The sequence below is a fragment of the Juglans regia genome, chromosome 13, assembly GCF_001411555.2.
Source record: "Juglans regia cultivar Chandler chromosome 13, Walnut 2.0, whole genome shotgun sequence".
Lineage (NCBI taxonomy): Eukaryota > Viridiplantae > Streptophyta > Magnoliopsida > Fagales > Juglandaceae > Juglans > Juglans regia.
In genome coordinates this window covers 39,725,958-39,744,051 of record NC_049913.1, presented here as the reverse complement: position 1 = coordinate 39,744,051, position 18,094 = coordinate 39,725,958, and the positions used below count along the sequence as shown (strand labels likewise).

The 18,094-nt window shown below is 34.5% G+C and overlaps 2 protein-coding genes across 4 annotated transcripts; one reads left to right on the top strand and one right to left on the bottom strand.

Moving 5' to 3' along the window:
* Nucleotides 1-10,556: 10,556 nt before the first annotated feature.
* LOC109021215 lies at nucleotides 10,557-13,137 on the bottom strand. The gene is made up of 2 exons (XM_019003811.2): nucleotides 11,110-13,137; nucleotides 10,557-11,016 (listed from the first exon to the last, which is right to left on the bottom strand). The coding sequence occupies exons 1-2, from the start codon at nucleotides 11,290-11,292 to the stop codon at nucleotides 10,729-10,731; spliced, it is 471 nt and encodes a 156-aa protein (XP_018859356.1). The 5' UTR covers nucleotides 11,293-13,137; the 3' UTR covers nucleotides 10,557-10,728.
* A 102-nt stretch (nucleotides 13,138-13,239) lies between these two features.
* On the top strand, nucleotides 13,240-16,257 carry LOC109021218 (probable prolyl 4-hydroxylase 12). 3 transcript variants are annotated; one of them, XM_019003816.2, is made up of 7 exons: nucleotides 13,240-13,496; nucleotides 14,247-14,366; nucleotides 14,610-14,667; nucleotides 14,747-14,848; nucleotides 15,149-15,206; nucleotides 15,326-15,498; nucleotides 15,592-16,253. In XM_019003816.2, the coding sequence occupies exons 1-7, from the start codon at nucleotides 13,426-13,428 to the stop codon at nucleotides 15,949-15,951; spliced, it is 942 nt and encodes a 313-aa protein (XP_018859361.1). In that variant the 5' UTR covers nucleotides 13,240-13,425; the 3' UTR covers nucleotides 15,952-16,253. The 3 variants fall into 3 exon arrangements, with proteins under 3 accessions (XP_018859361.1, XP_018859362.1, XP_035539891.1); XM_019003817.2 differs by having other exon boundaries at nucleotides 13,245-13,496; nucleotides 14,250-14,366; nucleotides 15,592-16,257; XM_035683998.1 differs by lacking the exon at nucleotides 14,247-14,366 and having other exon boundaries at nucleotides 13,245-13,496.
* The last annotated feature ends 1,837 nt before the right edge of the window (nucleotides 16,258-18,094 follow it).

The window sequence follows — 18,094 nt, the reverse complement described above, 5'->3', positions numbered from 1 at the left end:
ACCATTAGCCGACTTGATAAATAAGGAGTGATTGGAATTTACTTAATGAAGTCCACAACCAATTATAGCAATAAACAGCTTAGAAAATCATTGTCTAGAAGCTTGCCGCAAGCCATAAAAAGATTTCTTAGGTTTGCAAACCCTTGAGTCCCCCCTTTGTGCATATCTAGGTTGGATATACATATAAACTTCTTCATTTAACTCATCATGCAAAAATTTATTACATCTAAGTAATGTAAATACTAATTTTTGGCAGCTGCCAATGCTAGCAAACATATAACAGTAGATAGCTTTGAAACAGGAGAAAAAGTCTCCTAAAAATCAAAGTCCTCAATTTGGTTGTAACCTTTAGCAACCAAATGAGCTTTGTACCTTTCAATGGTACCATCTTGGTTCGATAGACCCATTTACATTCTATTGACTTCTTTCCTATAGGTAAAGAAGTAAGAGTTCAGGTTTCATATGCCTTAAAGGCTTTTATTTCAGCATGCATTGCTTCTAGCCATTCAAGAAATTGCGTGGCTTGAAAAAATGATTGTGGTTCAAAATTAGAAGAGATACTTAAAGCAAAAGTTTTATGAGAATGAGAGAATTTATAGTAAGAAAGAACATTAGATAGAGGAAATTTTGTACCTAAGGAACTTTCTGCCAAGGAAACAAACTGTGGTGAGGAATGAGAAGCCAACTGACAGTGATAATCCTACAAGTAGCTTGGTAGTTTTCGTGATTGTATGGATTGTCAAATAGGAGGTGAAGGAGTACATTGATTTGTGGGGTTTGATGCAGAAGAAGAAGATAAATGACAATTTATGGTGGAAAGTGAGGGAGAACAGAAAAGAGAATCTAGAAAATTAGAGGCTGGTTTGGGGAAGACAAAAGAACTTGTATGAGAGGAAGAGGAGAAGAGGAAAAGAAAGGGAGAATGGTTTCATGAAACACAACATCTCAAGATATAAAAGTTGTTTAAGTTTCAAGATCATACAATCTATATCATTTAACAGCAAATGGATAGCCAATAAAGATACATTTATTGGCTCTTGGGTTAAATTTAGATCTACTTCGAGTTAAGGTGGATGCAAAACAAAGACGACCAAACACTTTGAGATGAGTATAAGAAGTAGGAACGGAATACAAAATTTCATATGGGGATTTATTAGAAAACAATGGAGTTCGTTTAAGTTTAATCAAATATGTGGCAGTGAGAATATGATCACCCCAAAATTTGAGTGGTAAAGAAGTTTGAAACCTTAGAAATCAAGCAACATTAGAAGATGTTGGTGTTTTGGTTCAACTGCACCATTTTGTTGTGGTCTTTTGATATTACATTTCTCATGTATGACACCTTTAGAGGATAAATATTCTGGTAGGACAAATTCAATCCCATTATCGGTTTTTATTTTCTTGATTTGGGATAAAGTTTATATCTCGACTAGGTTAAAAGATTGTAAATAAGGTTTGGCTTGAGACTTATTTTGCATAAGATATACCCAAGTGAACTTGGAGTAGTCATCAACAATGGTAAGAAACTATTTTGAGCCATCTAAAGGAGGGACTAAAAATGACCCCATAAAATCACAATGTATAGAATCGAAAGGAGATTTGGAAATAGTTTCACGGGATGGAAAAGGTAAACACTTTTGTTTTGCTAATGGACATATCGTACAGGGACAAGAATCTGAAATTTTGACATATGTATATCTGATATAGAATTATTGAGAAATTTCAACCTAGAAAATGAAATGTGACCTAGCCTATAGTGCCACAGATTGAAGTCTTGATGTATTTAAGAGGCAACAAAAAGGACCAACCAAAGGTTTCTGCAGCAATGATACAAACCAACTTTCTCTTTACCCACTTCAATCATTGTCCATGAAGATAGGTCCTGAATGAAAATATTCGAGACAAAAACAAGGCAACAAAAAGAATTATGAGTTAGTTTGCTAGCAAAGATGAGGTTGAAAGAAAAGATAGGAAACAAAGTACATTATGAAAAACCAATTTATCATAAAGAGAACAATTCCAATGTGTAACTAAAAACTAAATAAACATTTGGCAGTCTAACAGAAGATGTAATTTGGGAAGTTATAGATGAAAAGTAATGAGTGGAGTTGACTGTGTGGTTTGTTGTTCCAGTGTCAATTATTCAGAGAATATATTTACTTATAAAATTTTCATAATGAGGCATTTTGTGGAGTTAGGAGAATATCAGAATTTGATAGAGATTGACTATTTGGTTGTTCGATTGAGAGAGAAGTAGTTTGATTGATAGAATGAGTAGTAAGTTGTGGTTTTAACATAGTAAGAAGTTGCTAGTACTGATCTTGAGTTAATGAACATTGTGGAGCATCATTACTAACTAGACTTGTAGAGGAAGATTTTTTTTTTTTTTTTTTTTTTGTACTTCAAACTAGGTGGAAACCCATGGATTCGATAACATTTCTCCGATGTATGTCCTATGTAACCACAATGACGACACACAAATTTATCTTTGCGGAAGTCAGATTGTTTTGAAGCAGAAATACCACATTTTGTGGACTGTGTCAGCAAGGCAATAAATTATTCAAAGGTAGGTTCTTGTTTTGTCATTAAAGTTGAAATTGATTCAAGATTTGGTGTAGCATTGATACTAATTTCTCTATGTTTTTCTTCTTGTAACACAAGGGCGATGACCTTATTAATGGAATCACTTAAACTCATCAAGAATTGCACCACATATTCTTCTTGCAGTGATTCTTCAAAAAAAAAAAAAAATTAAGGTTACAAGAGAACATTGTGGCAAATTTCGCTTATAATTTGCTAATTCATCCCAGTAGGATTTCAAATCAGTGTAATAATCATTCACTGATTTCTGTTCTTGTTTCAAAGAAATAATTGCATTTCTCAATTGAAATATTCTTGGACGATTATCTTGTAGAAAGCAATCCTTCAAATATTCACAATCCATAATGCTTGAACCAATATTCTTGGCCACTAAATTCACAATCCATGAGACCACCATGTTGTTGCATTAGACCCATGGTGAATAATGAGGATCGGCTTCGCCAAATGGCGCCTTCAGGACTCCAAAAATGAATTCTATCTTATTCTTGGCACTGATGGCTTTGGATATAGACCTTGCCCAAAGATGATAATTTTCTCAAGCATTCAGTCCTGAGCATGACACCAAGGTTCTCTCCGTGATGTAAAAAATGAGGGCTTGAAGGGTCGTCGGTCGAGATTGGGGGAGTAGAAGAAATCATAGTTGATTCCATGGCAAAATTCAAGAACAGTTAATTAGATTACTATGATACCATGGCAAAAATGAAATTCTGCCACACAGAATCTTGGAAAGCTAAAGAGAGAGAGGAGAAAGAAACATAGAGAAAAGAGGGAAGAAAGGGACTTATATTTTTTATTTGGAAAATGTTTTGGGTCCCGATAATGGGTCTCAATTGTTTTTTTTTTATACTTAATGATTAATTATATTTTAAAAAAATAATTTTATTTACAATCGTCAAATACGTAAATATCGCGTAATCGTTTTGAAAAATAGTATGATTTATTATTAAAAAATTAATTTTTTTTATGTATATCTCGTGTTTTATTCACTTTTTTAAAATAATTACGTAATGTTTATACAATTCACAATTATAAATATATTTTTTCTTTTGTTATTAATGATGTGATTTTTTTTTTAATTTTTAAGATGATTAAAAAAATATATGAAAAAACACCTAGTCTGTGACTTTTATCGACGGGGTGTAGTGTACTTTTTATTTTGTGCAAAGACTATTGTATTTTACACGTGTAGTATTTATACTGGAAATGAAATTAGATACAGCCAATGAGAATGAGCCAACTAAACTATTGGTGATGCTACAGTCTCCGTTGGGCCTGTAGTATTATTTTATATATGTTTTATTTAAATAATTTTTTATATAAATATTTTAATATTTTTAAATATTTTTAAAAAATAAAATAAATTTAAAATATTATTAAAAAAATACTTTCTTAATCAGAAAGTAAGAAAATATATATTAAAAAATATTTTCTTAATCACAAAATAAAATAAAAAATTATAAAAAATATTTTTTTATACTTTTTTATTTTACTTCATGATTAAGAAAGTATTTTTTCTTAATATTATGATTTTGTTTTTTTAAATATTTAAAATGGACATGCTACAGCCTCCGCTCGGGGCTTCTGTTGAGCTTAATATGTATTTTTTTATGTGTATTTTTTTAATATAGATTTTTTTTTACACTCTTAAAAAATAAAATAAATTTAAAATATAATTAAAAAACACTTCCGTAATCAGAAAGTAAAAACTAAAAATCATTAAAAAATACTTTCTTAATCACGAAATAGAATAAATATTATTTTTTATTCTATTTCGTGGTTGAAAAAAATATTTTTTAATAATATTATATTTTTTATTTTATTTTTTAAAATATTTAAAATTATAAAAAATATTTATATAAAAAAATATTAAAAAAATAGATAAAAAAATGCTACAGCCGGGAGCCCCCAGCGGGGCATGTAGCATTTTCCCTAAACTATTACTTTGAAGGGCATATTAATATATCAATTCTTCTACAGACAACGGGGCTGAGGACCCGGCGCGGAACCGGCTGACGTGGCAGCCTGCCACGTCAGCTGATAAATAAAAAAATAATAAATTAAAAAAAAAACAAAAAAATAATAAATTAAAAAAAAAACAAAAAAATAATAAATTAAAAAAAAACATGAAATGAAATGAAACATACTGTGCGGATTGGGAGGGAAAGTCGAAACAAAAACAAAGCAGAGAGATTTCGAGCGAAATCGAAGAGGGAGATACCCAGTGCGTCTGAAGGAAGTCTGTTCGCCCATTCCGGTCGTCGTCCCGCAGTCGCCGTCGTCACAGCCTACAAGTCTCTGGGTCACAGCGTCATGGGTGAGACGGAGCTCTGCGTGAACGTCGTGAGAGTTTTCTGTCGCTGCTAGCTGCGTGAACGCCGTGAGAGTTTCCGTCGCTGCTAGCTGCGTGAACTCCGTGAGAGTTACCGTCGATTCTTCAAGCCGGTGAAATTTGTTCGGTAATGGCAAGTTTGATCTTCTAGAGTTTTGTTTGCGTACTATCTCAGTAGAATCCGAGTGAAATTGAAGTAAAATGTTCTTGCGATGTTTGTGAAGTGAAGTAAATTCGGGAGCTGCAAATTAGTTGTACATTTTATACCATGTTTTTTTTTTTTTTCAATGGATACTGAATCTAAGAAAGTTACTTCCCTGATGTGTATGATGAATTTGATGGTTGTTTGTCACAAGTGAGAGCTCGGAGAGAGTAAGACAAAGATGGACTAACGATACCACTCTGTTTCTTTAGTTTTTGTTAGGGAAAAAGAAGAAGAAATGGATTTTCAAGGGTTTTGTCTTAACCTCTCACTTGATGTGTGTATGAGATTATATATTGATGCTGAAATTTACCTATAAAAAAAGTCATTGATGCTGAAATTTATTAATACCTGTGTATAGTCAATGACTATTTATGTGCCATCATGGGAAACGGGAAAGTTCCCTCAATATTGGAACAAACAATCTGGAAGTTGGATTTATTTGAATGTTTTTCTTAATGAAATGATCTTCCTTGAGGCTATAAGCTGCATGTTATCTTGAAAAAGTAGTTGAATGCAAAAGATAACCTTGTTTAATAGGAAATGGCCACACAATTGCAACCATAAAAGTTCTAAAGTTAGTGCAAGAATCAGAACAGGGAATGTGGGTAGGCATCATTGTTTGGATTGAAATATATTCCCAACTAGATTTAGATGGCTGGGCATCTTTATACAAACACTTACAAGCAGTACATGACTTTTTTTCTTTTCTTTGCGTTACAAGCAGTACATGCTATTGTTCTTGCTACTTAAAATAAATTAACGAATGAGAATGTGCCGAACTTAATTCATTGTTCATGCTATATCTAAGAATTTGTATGTACTGAACTTAATATTGTCAATATCTCAGCATGGGAAACGAGAAAGAACATCCATCTACGCTAACACCATCTAGCTCAAATCCACCATCCGTGGTATGTTATTTAATTGTTGAGTTAATATTTATTTCCCAAAAATATTCAATAACTAAAATGAAAAATGATGGCAGGACATAGCATCAACTTGTCCAAATATCCCAAATTACATGGCTGGTTACTATGGACCAGTGCCTGCGTGGTCACCGGCTTTTCTGCCATATCCAGTTGGGAACCAATATCCATTCAACGTACATGTTATTTAATTTAAATAACATTGGCTTATTTTCATGAGTTTTATTTCCCTTATTTTTTTTAATGTTTTTTTTTCAGAACGTTTACCCATTTCAACATTCGTTGGAACCTCCGGCTGGTCTCACCAATACAAGTTCCACTACAAGCAAAGCAGTTGGTTCAGAGGATAATAGACTCGATGGTAGGCAAACTGAAGCATGTACATCCTCTAGGTAATGAGGATACAAAACATTCACGGGAAACTGAAGATGGCAGTGCCGAGACATCTCAGAATGTGCAGATGGATGGTGATGATATGATTGAGGAGCCGAAGTCGGGGATGGAGTTTAATTCCCTTGAAGATTTAATGAGTTATTATAAACAATATGGTAAGAAATGCGGGTTTGGGGTGATGACAAAAAGGACTGAGAGAGGAGATGATGAGACTGTTAGATATGTCACCATCGCTTGTGCCCGCGGTGGGAAGGCCCGAAATAGGACTTTCAATGTCGCCAACCCACGTCCGACAGGAAAGACAGAATGTAAGGCAAAGATTAATGCCTTAAAATCGGATGGAAAGTTTCGGTTGACCACAGTGCATAATATCCATAACCACGGTCTCAGTCCAAGGAAATCTCGGTTTTTTCGATGTAATAGAAAAGTCAGTGATGTCGTAAAAAGGGTCTTAGATACAAATGATTTAGCTGGGATCTGAATGAATAAGAGTTTTGGATCTCTTGTTGTTGGCGCCGGTGGATTTGAGAATCTTCCGTTTTTGGAAAAAGATTATCGTAACTACATCGACAAGGCTAGATATCTACGACTGGGCGCAGGTGGTGCTGGAGCACTTCAAGAGTACTTTTTACGGATGCAATACAAAAATCCTGATTTTTTTGCATTAATGGATATAGGTGATGATGGGAGGTTAAAAAATGTTTTTTGGGCAGACCCCCGTAGTAGAGCAGCCTACCAATATTTTGGTGATGTGGTTACATTTGACACCACGTACCTGACAAATAGATAAGAGATGCCCTTTGCACTATTTGTTGGTGTAAACCACCATGGGCAGTCAATTTTGTTGGGAGCTGCCTTGATTTCAAGTGAGGATACCGAGACTTTTGTTTGGTTATTCCAGACCTGGTTGTATTGTATGGATGGAATGGCTCCGAAAGCAATTATCACTGATCAGGATAGAGCGATGAAAAATGCAATCGCTATTGTCTTCCCAAATACACGACATAGGTTTTGCTTATGGTATATACTGAAGAAAGTCCCCGAGAAACTTGGCTCCTATGGATCGTACAAAAGTGGGATGAAAAATGACCTGATGAAATGTGTTTATGACACCCAAACAATTGAAGAGTTTGAGAAAGATTAGGGTCAGTTCATATCAACTTACAACTTGCATGAGAATACGTGGTTGCAGAGTTTATACGATGAGCGTGTACATTGGGTGCCAGCATTCTTGAAAGATGTTTTCTGGGCTAGAATGAGTACAACGCAACGGAGCAAGAGCATGAATGCATTTTTTGACGGTTATGTTCATGCTAAGACAAACTTGAAAGAGTTTGTGGACCAGTTTGACAATGCGTTGAAAAAAAAATTGAGAATGAAAATGCCGCAGATTTCCACACATTTAATGTCACAATTCCCTACATATCTAGATCGCCGATTGAGAAGAGGTTTCAAGATTTGTATACAAATGCTAAATTCAAGGAAGTGCAGCATCAAGTTACCGGCATACTCGATATGGATCCAGAGTTACTTAAACGTGATGGTCCAATAAAGACCTATCTACTAGAGGATGAAGTTCGTTTGGAAGAGTTCACTAAGCTGGTTAAATATTTTGTGGAAATTAGTGAGGAAGATGGGTCTGCAAAGTGTTCTTGTGGTTTATTTGAGATAAGGGGAATATTGTGTCGGCACATATTGGCAGTACTCAAGTGTAATGGAATTAAATCTGTGCCAGCTAAGTACATTTTAGACCGATGGAGGAAGGACATCAAGAGACGATACACGTTAATCCAGAGTAGCTATGATGGAGAGAATCAGCGAGTAGATTCTAATAGATATTCAAGTCTGTTGAATATATGTTATCAGATGATCACTCATGCAGCGGGATCGAAAGAGCATACTAAGGATGCAACTACTAAGTTATATTCTATGATTGAGTTGTATCGTGCCAACCAAGAACCCCCATCGATGACTCAAACGGGTTCTAATGTTGGTTGTGCGACACAGGACACAACTACATTTGGTAGTTCTAAGCAAGTACTCAGTCCACGTGTTGTGCGAGGGAAAGGCAGACCCTCATCTTTGAGGAGAGCATCCAGGATGGAGATAGACATGAGGAAAGCTAAAGCGAAGGAAGCTAAAGCGAAGGCAAAAAAAGTGAAAGGAAATGGGAAACGTAAAGAGGTGCAGATATTTAATGACATTTTATTTATATTTTATAACTACAAATATGACTGACTAATGTATATTGTTATTTCTTATGTGATTAATAGCGTGATGGAGGAGATACACCAGCCGTGGGTACTTGCAGAAATTTGTTTGGTAATTCAGATGATGATATGACACATGTCCATGACGTGCAGGTATATGAAGGGTTAATATTTGAGTTACAATATTGAAATGTTTTCTAACAAATATATATCAACAGGTTGTTCCAGACATACGCGTGGTCCAAGAAACAGTGGTTGCAAGTCAAGAAAGTGTATGTTTATGTTTATTTCTAAGATTTGAGTAATGATATTAATTTAATATTTGAATATTATTTGTTACAGATGCAATTTGGGTTGGAGGGATCACAACCGGTGCAAAATATTGGGTTGGAGGGATCACAACCAACGCAGCCTAATAGGGATGGATCATAATCGGCACAATTAGATGGTATCATTATAAGTTAAGCGAGACTTTTTTTGTATTGCATGTATTTCATGATATGGGAATTGTTTAAGTTAATGTCATGAAGTTGTTGGATATCATGTATTCTTAATCTTTGATTTTTTTTTTTTTTTTTGGCCCTTAATTTAGCCGTGGGTACTATTTCTGTCTACTTTAAAGCTCATTAAAGCATGAAATGTATTTTACTATGCCGAATGCAATTTGACAGTGAAAATTTATATTTATATGAAGCTGGATAGATATTTCCTGTTCTACTAAGTTATTTGCCTGTTTGGACTAAATGATCTCTTTCCCGCAGGAAACAAATGATATTTTCGAGGATGCTAGCAACGAATTGACTCTCACTAATGAGGAGGTGATTTGGTTCCAAATAGGTGAAGTCTTGGCCTATGTGCGGAAGGTAGAAATGGAAGGCAGGATAGATAGGGATGAGTTGTAACTTTTGTATAATTGGGTTAGTTATGGTCTGATGATAATCATACTTGACTTAATTCTGTTTATGATAGGTGCAGATGATTATAGTTATGTAATTATTGTCATTAGATGTTGGAATTTATAAGTGGATGTTGATCTGGTATCATTTAATGTCATCAATTGGTTTATGTTTTCTGCTTGCAACGTTGGAATGTATAGGTGGATGTTGATCAATCTACTTGGCTTATGTCATGGATTTTGTTTTCTGGATGTTGATCAACGTTGGAATTTATATGTTCATAAGGTTGTATGTAATGAGGTATCATTTACATAATTTTGATACAATTTTCTGGTTAAAGCAGAAGATGAAATTGTTTGTGTTTTGTGGTTAGAGCAGAAAACAGAAAATGGCTAGATGAGTGGCAGTATATGTACTCAGCCGATTGACATGGTTAAATAATTTTGATGCAATTTTCTGGTTAGAGCAGAAGATGAAATTGTTTGTGTTTTGTGGTTAGAGCAGAAAACAGCAAATGGCTAGATGAGTGGCAGTATATGTACTCAGCCGATTGACATGGTTAAATAATTTTGATGCAATTTTCTGGTTAGAGCAGAAGATGAAATTGTTTGTGTTTTGTGGTTAGAGCAGAAAACAGAAAATGGCTAGATGAGTGGTAGTATATGTACTCAGCCGATTGACATGGTCTCTGTTTTCTGCCACTCACCAATAACGTACTCAGGTAGATGAGGAAAGCTACATATTGATCCGATTGACATGGTTCCTGTTTTCTGGTGCTGAACAATATAGAACATAGTTGCTGCAATTTGGTCCATTTCTTTCATGATAACGTGCTGTATAAAAGGGGAATAAAGGGTACAAAACCAAAATAGGAAACCAAAGGGGAATAACGTTCTTCCATTTCTTTCTGTCTTTCTGTTTTCTCAGGATAAATAATACAAAAACCATGTCAATACAAGTGCTGAAAAAACAAAACTAAAACAGATATATTCCATCTAGCTCAAAATAATTTGATTACAAGGGTACAAGTTAAATGCTGGATCAGGTATTTAAGCAAAGTACAAACATACCAAAATTCATTGGTGAACTCTAAGTAAGCACCAACTACCAACTACATTACACTCTAACATAAGCCTACAAACTTCACAACATATACCAAGTTTCAAAGTCACCTACATAGTACTACATAACATGACACAATAACTACGAAGGCCCAATAAAGACCGAGTAATCTACGCGAACGACAATTTTCAACTTTTTGCTTTTGAAGCCCCAACTCTCTCTTCTCGGTTTCCTCTACTCTCTTACAAAGCTGAATCAATGTCTTCTTCATGTCATCAAGTTTCTTCTTGAGCTCTCTTTGGCTCCTTAACAATTCATTTAAACATTCTTGAAGCTGCAGTTCATATTCATGATTACCATCTGCCCATTTGAAAAATTTGCAATAAGGTAATCCCTGATGATTATTTACATATAGAAAATGTTAGATGTAAATAAAATTATTCATTATAAAAAATATCTGTTATCACAGTACAAATTATTTAGTTACCTCTGTGTTATACTTCGAACAACCTAAGAAGGGTCGTCCTGGATTTCTGCCAGTATGTGAGTATCTCAATGTGGCTGGAACCTCACAGTAGCAGAATGGTCGATCAACAGCAGGTTTAGCAAAGGATGAAGAAGTCATTGCTGATGATAATGATGGTGATGATGACATCTGGACGAAGGCCATCTCAGAATGTGCAAGTAAGCAGGAAAGACCAATTGTTTTGATAAGTATAGGGGAAAAAAAAGTGAGTATTCATATTACTTGTGATGTCCAAACAAAAACAGGTTCTAATTAGACCAAAAAGGTTTAATTAAACTGTCTACATTAGAAAGAATGACACATTATAAAGATTGATGTAACATTACTTGTGTCTTTTGAAATACAAATGTAGACATGTTCTGATTCATATGCTAAACTAGGGAAAAACAAAAACAAGCTGAAGCTAAAGCAAAAACAGGTTCCTCTTAGACCAACAAGGTTTAATTAAACTGAAAAACTGAGAAACTGGAAAACTAAGAAACTGAAAAACTGAGAAACTGAAAGAATAAGAAGCTGAAAAACTGAAACATCAGAATGGCAAATTATAAAAATTAAATGTAACATTACTTGTGTTTTTTGAAAACCAAACAACAATTACTTGTGATTTATATGCTAAACCAGTTGCTGTAATTCGGGAAACTTAAATGATGCCCAAACAAAAACAGGTTCTAATTAGACCAAAAAGGTTTAATTAAACTGTCTACATTAGAAAGAATGACACATTATAAAGATTGATGTAACATTACTTGTGTCTTTTGAAATACAAATGTAGACATGTTCTGATTCATATGCTAAACTAGGGAAAAACAAAAACAAGTTGTAATTCATTAAACTGACTTAATGCTAAACTAAGACAGGTCCTAAAGAGTCGACATGAAGAATTGTAACTTTACTTGTAACATTGTAAGCAAAAAAATCTAATTCAGAATTCAACAAATAAACTAAAAAACTATAACATTACTTGTAACATTGTAAAGATTGATGTAAAAGTAACATTCTAACATTTACATTGTAAACAGTTGATGTAAAAATTAATTAAGAAACTATAACATTACCTGTAGCAGAAGGCAGTTTTCGAAACAGAGGTATTCTATTTGGTGGCTAGAAAAATGTAAATCCAGAGTTAATTACAAACGTCCACATCAGTGTTATTCAGCCTTTCAGAAGCATATATTTGTTATGTTATCGAGAACAAAAGCCATCAGCATCACTACAAATGTAATTCAAGTCTATGCTGGAATAAAACAATCCATCAAAAATTATCAAGTATAATTGATATTTAAAAGAACAAAAATACTCTACATACAAAAACTATGCTTGAAAGTAAAACCAAATCAACGTGACCAAACTGTAGGATAACTAACATGATCTACACAGTGGTTGATGTTAGGGTTAGGGTTACACTGGCGATTTTGGACAAGTTAGGGTTAGCATCGAAGGGACTGGGGTTTGAAGTGGGAAATGGGTTAGGGTTAGGGTTACACACACAAACGAAGGTCAAATGCCGTGATTGAGGAAGAAGGAAACCACGGTTTCATGGGTCGATTTTGATGGAATGAGTGAATCGATCGAAGGTTAGGGGTAGGGTTACATGCACGAACGAAGGTGAAATCCTCAACAAAACCACGATTTCGTGGGTATATATTGATGGAATGGGTGAATCGGTGAATCGAACGAAGGTTAGGGTTAGGGTTACACGCACGAACGAAGGTGAAATCCTCAACAAAACCACGGTTTCGTGGGTCGATTTCGATGGAATGGGTGAATCGAAGGAAATCTATGAGGGGAAAGGGGAAAGGAATCGAAGGGGAAAGGAAATCTATGAGGGGTTAGGGTTAGGATCGAAGGGGTCAGGGGGGAAGGGGGGGAAATGTACAATCGAAGAGGGAGAGACGCAAGGAGAGGGAAAGTGGGATTCTGGAAAGGGGGAAGGGGGGGAACGCGGGATAGCGAAAGAAGTGCCGAACTCACTCACTCAACCAAAACGTTGCATTTTCGTTTTGCCACGCTGGCGCCGGTTCCGCGCCGGGTCCAAAAGCAGGTTGTATGTAGAGTTTTTGTTAATATATATGTGCGTGAACAATTAGAGCTATTTTACCCTTGTATAATTGTGAGAGAGCATTTTTCACATCGCAGAGATACCACTCAATTCGGGTGGCTAAAAGCATAAACCTTCAAAAGCTGGTATTCTTCAAGTTCGCGTAGGGAGAAAAAGCTATATTGAAGTTTAATCTGCGATCTTTTATTGGGTTTTACGTATCATATTCTCCCTCGTCAATGGCGCCTCTCCGCTCAATTCTTCTTCTTTTGGTGTTTGCATCTTCTTTCTTGATCTGTTTCACAGAAAGGTGGAAGCCCGTCTCAATTTTTTTCGCATTGCAGCCACAAACGATTTATAATTTAGCTCTGTTACTAACCTATGTGAGTGTTTTCACTGCGGTGATTGTTGATTTCAATTTAAGTATTCAGAACCTAGTAATTCTAGGCGAAAAATGGGAATTTATAGCGTTCTTCATCTGGATTTTCGTCAAAATGCTGCATCTGTTTGAATATATGGATATCTTTTTGTTTTGTGAAACATGCTCATGTATGGAATATATATTATTATCAATGACTTCGTTCCAGCTATATGTGTGTTTCTCAGTTCTGTGATTCATTAATTCTTTCTGTAGGCCTTTCGAATTTTAGCAATTTTGAATATAGATTTTTCTCATGATGCCCTCGATCTGGTTTTTGCTGCAGTGCTACCATTACACGTTTCGATTTGTTGTAAATGTGCATTATTTTGTCGTGGAAATATATCCTGAAGTTGGTCTTGTGAATTCCCCAAAAATCTGCATGTTTGTAGATTAACTAATTACATATCCACTTTTGTATATCTTTGAATGAGTTACTTGAGAGTGAGTGCATGCGCATCTGTGTAAAAGGAGGAATGCCATCACATTTTTTGGGTTAATTCATTTAGCTAAGAATTCTCTCTGGCGGATAAGCAGTTGATCATGATTGGAGGATAATTCCTCTCATTTTTGTTACTTATTTGATGATCCTTTTTCTCCTATTAATATGACCTTTTATTTGTTGCCAATATTTTGGTTCAGCAGCCGGAAGAAATTTAGTGGTAAGCAGTCCAATCAGGAAACTGTCATAAAATTGGGGCACTCTGTTGATTCCAACAGAATTGACCCATCACGGGTTGTCCAACTCTCTTGGCAACCAAGGTCAGATACTTGATGACCTTTGGCTTTTTTTCCCTTCGTGACAGATGACACGGCTTTTTTCATATGCAATTGATTAATATGTAAATGTATGGAGACTGTTTTTTCTATAAGAGGGGCAATCATTTGTGGCATTTTATTACAGCTTTGAATATAATGACATAATCTTCAACTAGGTCTTTTTGGAGGAACAATTCCATTCACATTCTTTTACCTCAAAATTTGATGATCTGCTTCTTATAATAGGGTTTTCTTATATAAAGGTTTTCTATCAGTTGAGGAGTGCGACCACCTTATTTCTTTGGTAAATTATTGTCTAACCACTTTCAGGTTCTTTATTCATTATGCTTGTATGGGTTTTAAAATATGTGTTTCACACTTAGGTGCATGGGAGGAAAAAAGAAGATCTGGGCAACAATGGCAATTCAGAACATGTTGTGACGAACAGGCTGCTTATGAGTTCAAAAATGCATTTAAACATAGAAGTGAGTTTCCATGTGTTCCCAATGTTAAAATGTTTACTTGATCACACTTTCATAGGATTTTTATAAACCTAATTAAACCAGAGACTATTTATCAAATTGGTGTAGCTTGAGGGTCACAGTTCTCCACCTGGGGACTTTTAACCGGCCTATATGGTCATATCACTAATACTTGTTAAAATTCTAATTCATGAACTAATGCATAAATTATGTTTGCTCTTTAGTGACATAGAAGCTTATCTTAACATGCAATCACATAACCATATGAATTCTATTTCTCTTAATAATATTTCTGATTTCTAGGATGATGTAGTTTCAAGGATTGAGGATAGAATTTCAGCATGGACTTTCCTTCCCAAAGGTACCTCAGCCCTGGCCCATTGTTCCTTGTCCTTGTCTCCCTAAAACAGCTGTCGTGTTGTTGCTATACCTTTCGGACATGATGCTTTCTATTATCATGTGATGCTCATTTCCCTTCAGAGAACAGCAGGCCTTTACAGGTTATGCATTATGGGCTTGAAAAGGTTGATCGGAACTACAATTTTTTTGGAAACAGAGACTTGTTGGGATTAACCGAGCCTTTGATGGCAATAATTGTTTTGTACCTCTCAAATGTAACTCAGGGCGGTGAGATTCTCTTCCCCGAGTCGAAGGTGAGAGAGAAACAATATAAAACCCTGCTTTAATTAACATTACAAGTTGATAAAATCACCACTGCTCATTAACCACTGTCGAAAATGTCTCAGCTAAAGAATACGATTTGGTCCGATTGTACGGGTAGTAGTATCCCGAGACCCATAAAAGGGAATGCTATTCTGTTTTTCACTCTGCACCCAAATGCATCTCCTGACAAGAGTAGCTCCCATGCTAGATGCCCTGTCCTTGAGGGAGAAATGTGGCATGCCACCAAGTTCTTTCACATAAGATCCATTAGTGGGGAAAAAGTCTCACCTGAATCAGATGGCTCAGATGACACCGGATGCATTGATGAAGCTGAAAATTGTCCCAGGTGGGCAGCCATCGGGGAATGTCAAAGAAACCCTGTATTCATGATTGGTTCTCCTGATTACTATGGTACGTGTAGGAAGAGTTGTAATGCATGCTGACGAGCAATCTCCTCTCTCCAACACCCTATTCTATCAATTTTAGAGCTAATGGTGCATTCTACATTCGCCTCTTAAGCCAAAAATAATCCTTATAAGACCATTGGTAATTGAGAAATTAGTTAGCAACACTGAGGATATTGTAGAAAAACCATCTTCTGTGAGTATTTCAGTTGCTACTTCGGTGTTAGTACATTTCTATTGGTTTCTGGAATGTTCCAATGTTTATGGTTGCCTATCTTGATTTGGCATCTACATAATGATATTTTACCGTGAAAGAAAGGGAAAAAGTTCTTTGGATTAGGTAAAAAAAACTTTATCAGATGTGAATTTCACCGTGTAGGAAAATATCTATATAGTCCACTCTGATTTCATTTCTATTACTTTTTGTTGATATGGTATTATCCATATGACATTTGATCAACTCTTGTTTTTTAAAACGAAAATAATATATATTAAATTTTTATGTCACTTTTATTCAACTATGATGAGGTAGTATTGCTTTTTTTAAATCAATACCGTATGAAGAAAAAAAGGTTGATAGTTAATGCCTACTTCCAAAATGAAAGAAGGGGAAACCATTGAGGTTAAGGATATGTTTGGTTACCAAGAATTTTTGAGAATATTTAAGAATTTTGAGAAATTGTTTTTATATATATTTGTTATTTGGTTTTTGGAATAGAGATAATTTTTTGAATTTTTTTTGAAAAAAAAAGTTTTGTATTGAAATTTGTGAAAGTGAATAGGAAGATTAAAAACTTGTTTCAACATAAATTTTTAAAAGTATTTTTATTCTGAATTTATAAAATTTGTAATGATTTTATTATCAATTGGGTAATAACAAAATGAAAAGTTGAAATATTTTTTTTTTAGATTTATTTTATGTTTAGAAATAAAGTTACGAAAAATAGTAAAGCATTTTTAAAATTATTTGATTGACATACTAGGCCTAAAAGAGTTGTACATATATACTTTTTTAGTTGGAGAAATTGACAATTAAAAAAGCTTGATTGTAGTAAAGTGCACCGAATTTTTCACCTACTATTATTCTATTTAGCTTAGTATTTATTATTTTATTATTATTTTTCACTTAGAATATTGATATTCTATCATTATTTATTATTATTATTATTATTAACAGATTTGAGATCACCTCACTACTAGGGGTGTAACCGATCCGTTCCGGTCCGGTTTTGGATAAAATCTAGGACCGAACCGGTATGTACCGGTTTTGTATTTTTCAAAATCAATTACGTACCGGTTACCCTCCTAAACCGGTACTTCCGGTTTTACCAGTTTCCGGTCCGGTCCGGTCCGGTTTTTCGATTTTTTTAAAATGTAAATTTCACAATTTGTCATTAAAAATTTGTTTATAAAAAAAAAAAATTGATTTAAAAAAAATGTTTTATACTTTTATTAATATATTAGACTATATAAAAGTATTAATATTAGACTATTGGTATAGTTATAAGTTATATATTAGTATTAGTTATAAAATTTTAGTGATTTAGTATTAACATTTTATGTAATAATTTATAAATTACAATAAGAAATTATTTCATATATGAATATATATGTTATATATAAAATTTCACATAAAAATTTATAATTATACATTATATATAAAACTTATATATATTAATATTTAATATATATAAAATATTTTGTATAAAACTTATATATAAAAATATTATTTTTTATTTTTTTTAATCAATCGGTCCGGTCCGGTTCGGTCTGGTCCAAAAAATCCCGAAACCGGAACCGGACCAGAACCGGCCGGTTTTTACGTTTTAAAAACCGGTTCCGGACCGGACCGGTTCAAAACCGATAAAACCGGTCCTATTTTCCGGTTTTTCGGTTTTCCGGTTTGAGTTTACACCCCTACTCACTACTCAAACACAACTTAAAATTTGTCACGACGTGGGCTTTTCTCTTGAAGGTACTACTAGTTAGTTCCATGAGTTTTGCCTCGTCAAATTTACTATAAGTGTTGTTAATGTCGTGTTTCGCACACGTTTAGGCCAAGCTCCAACAACTCAAATTTTCGAAAAAGGGCCTTGCACAAGGTAGAAAATACTGCGGTTTTGAGAGGGTGGCCTTGGGGCCGGGGAACCTCCAATGCCAAAATTAGTAAATATTATTAGAG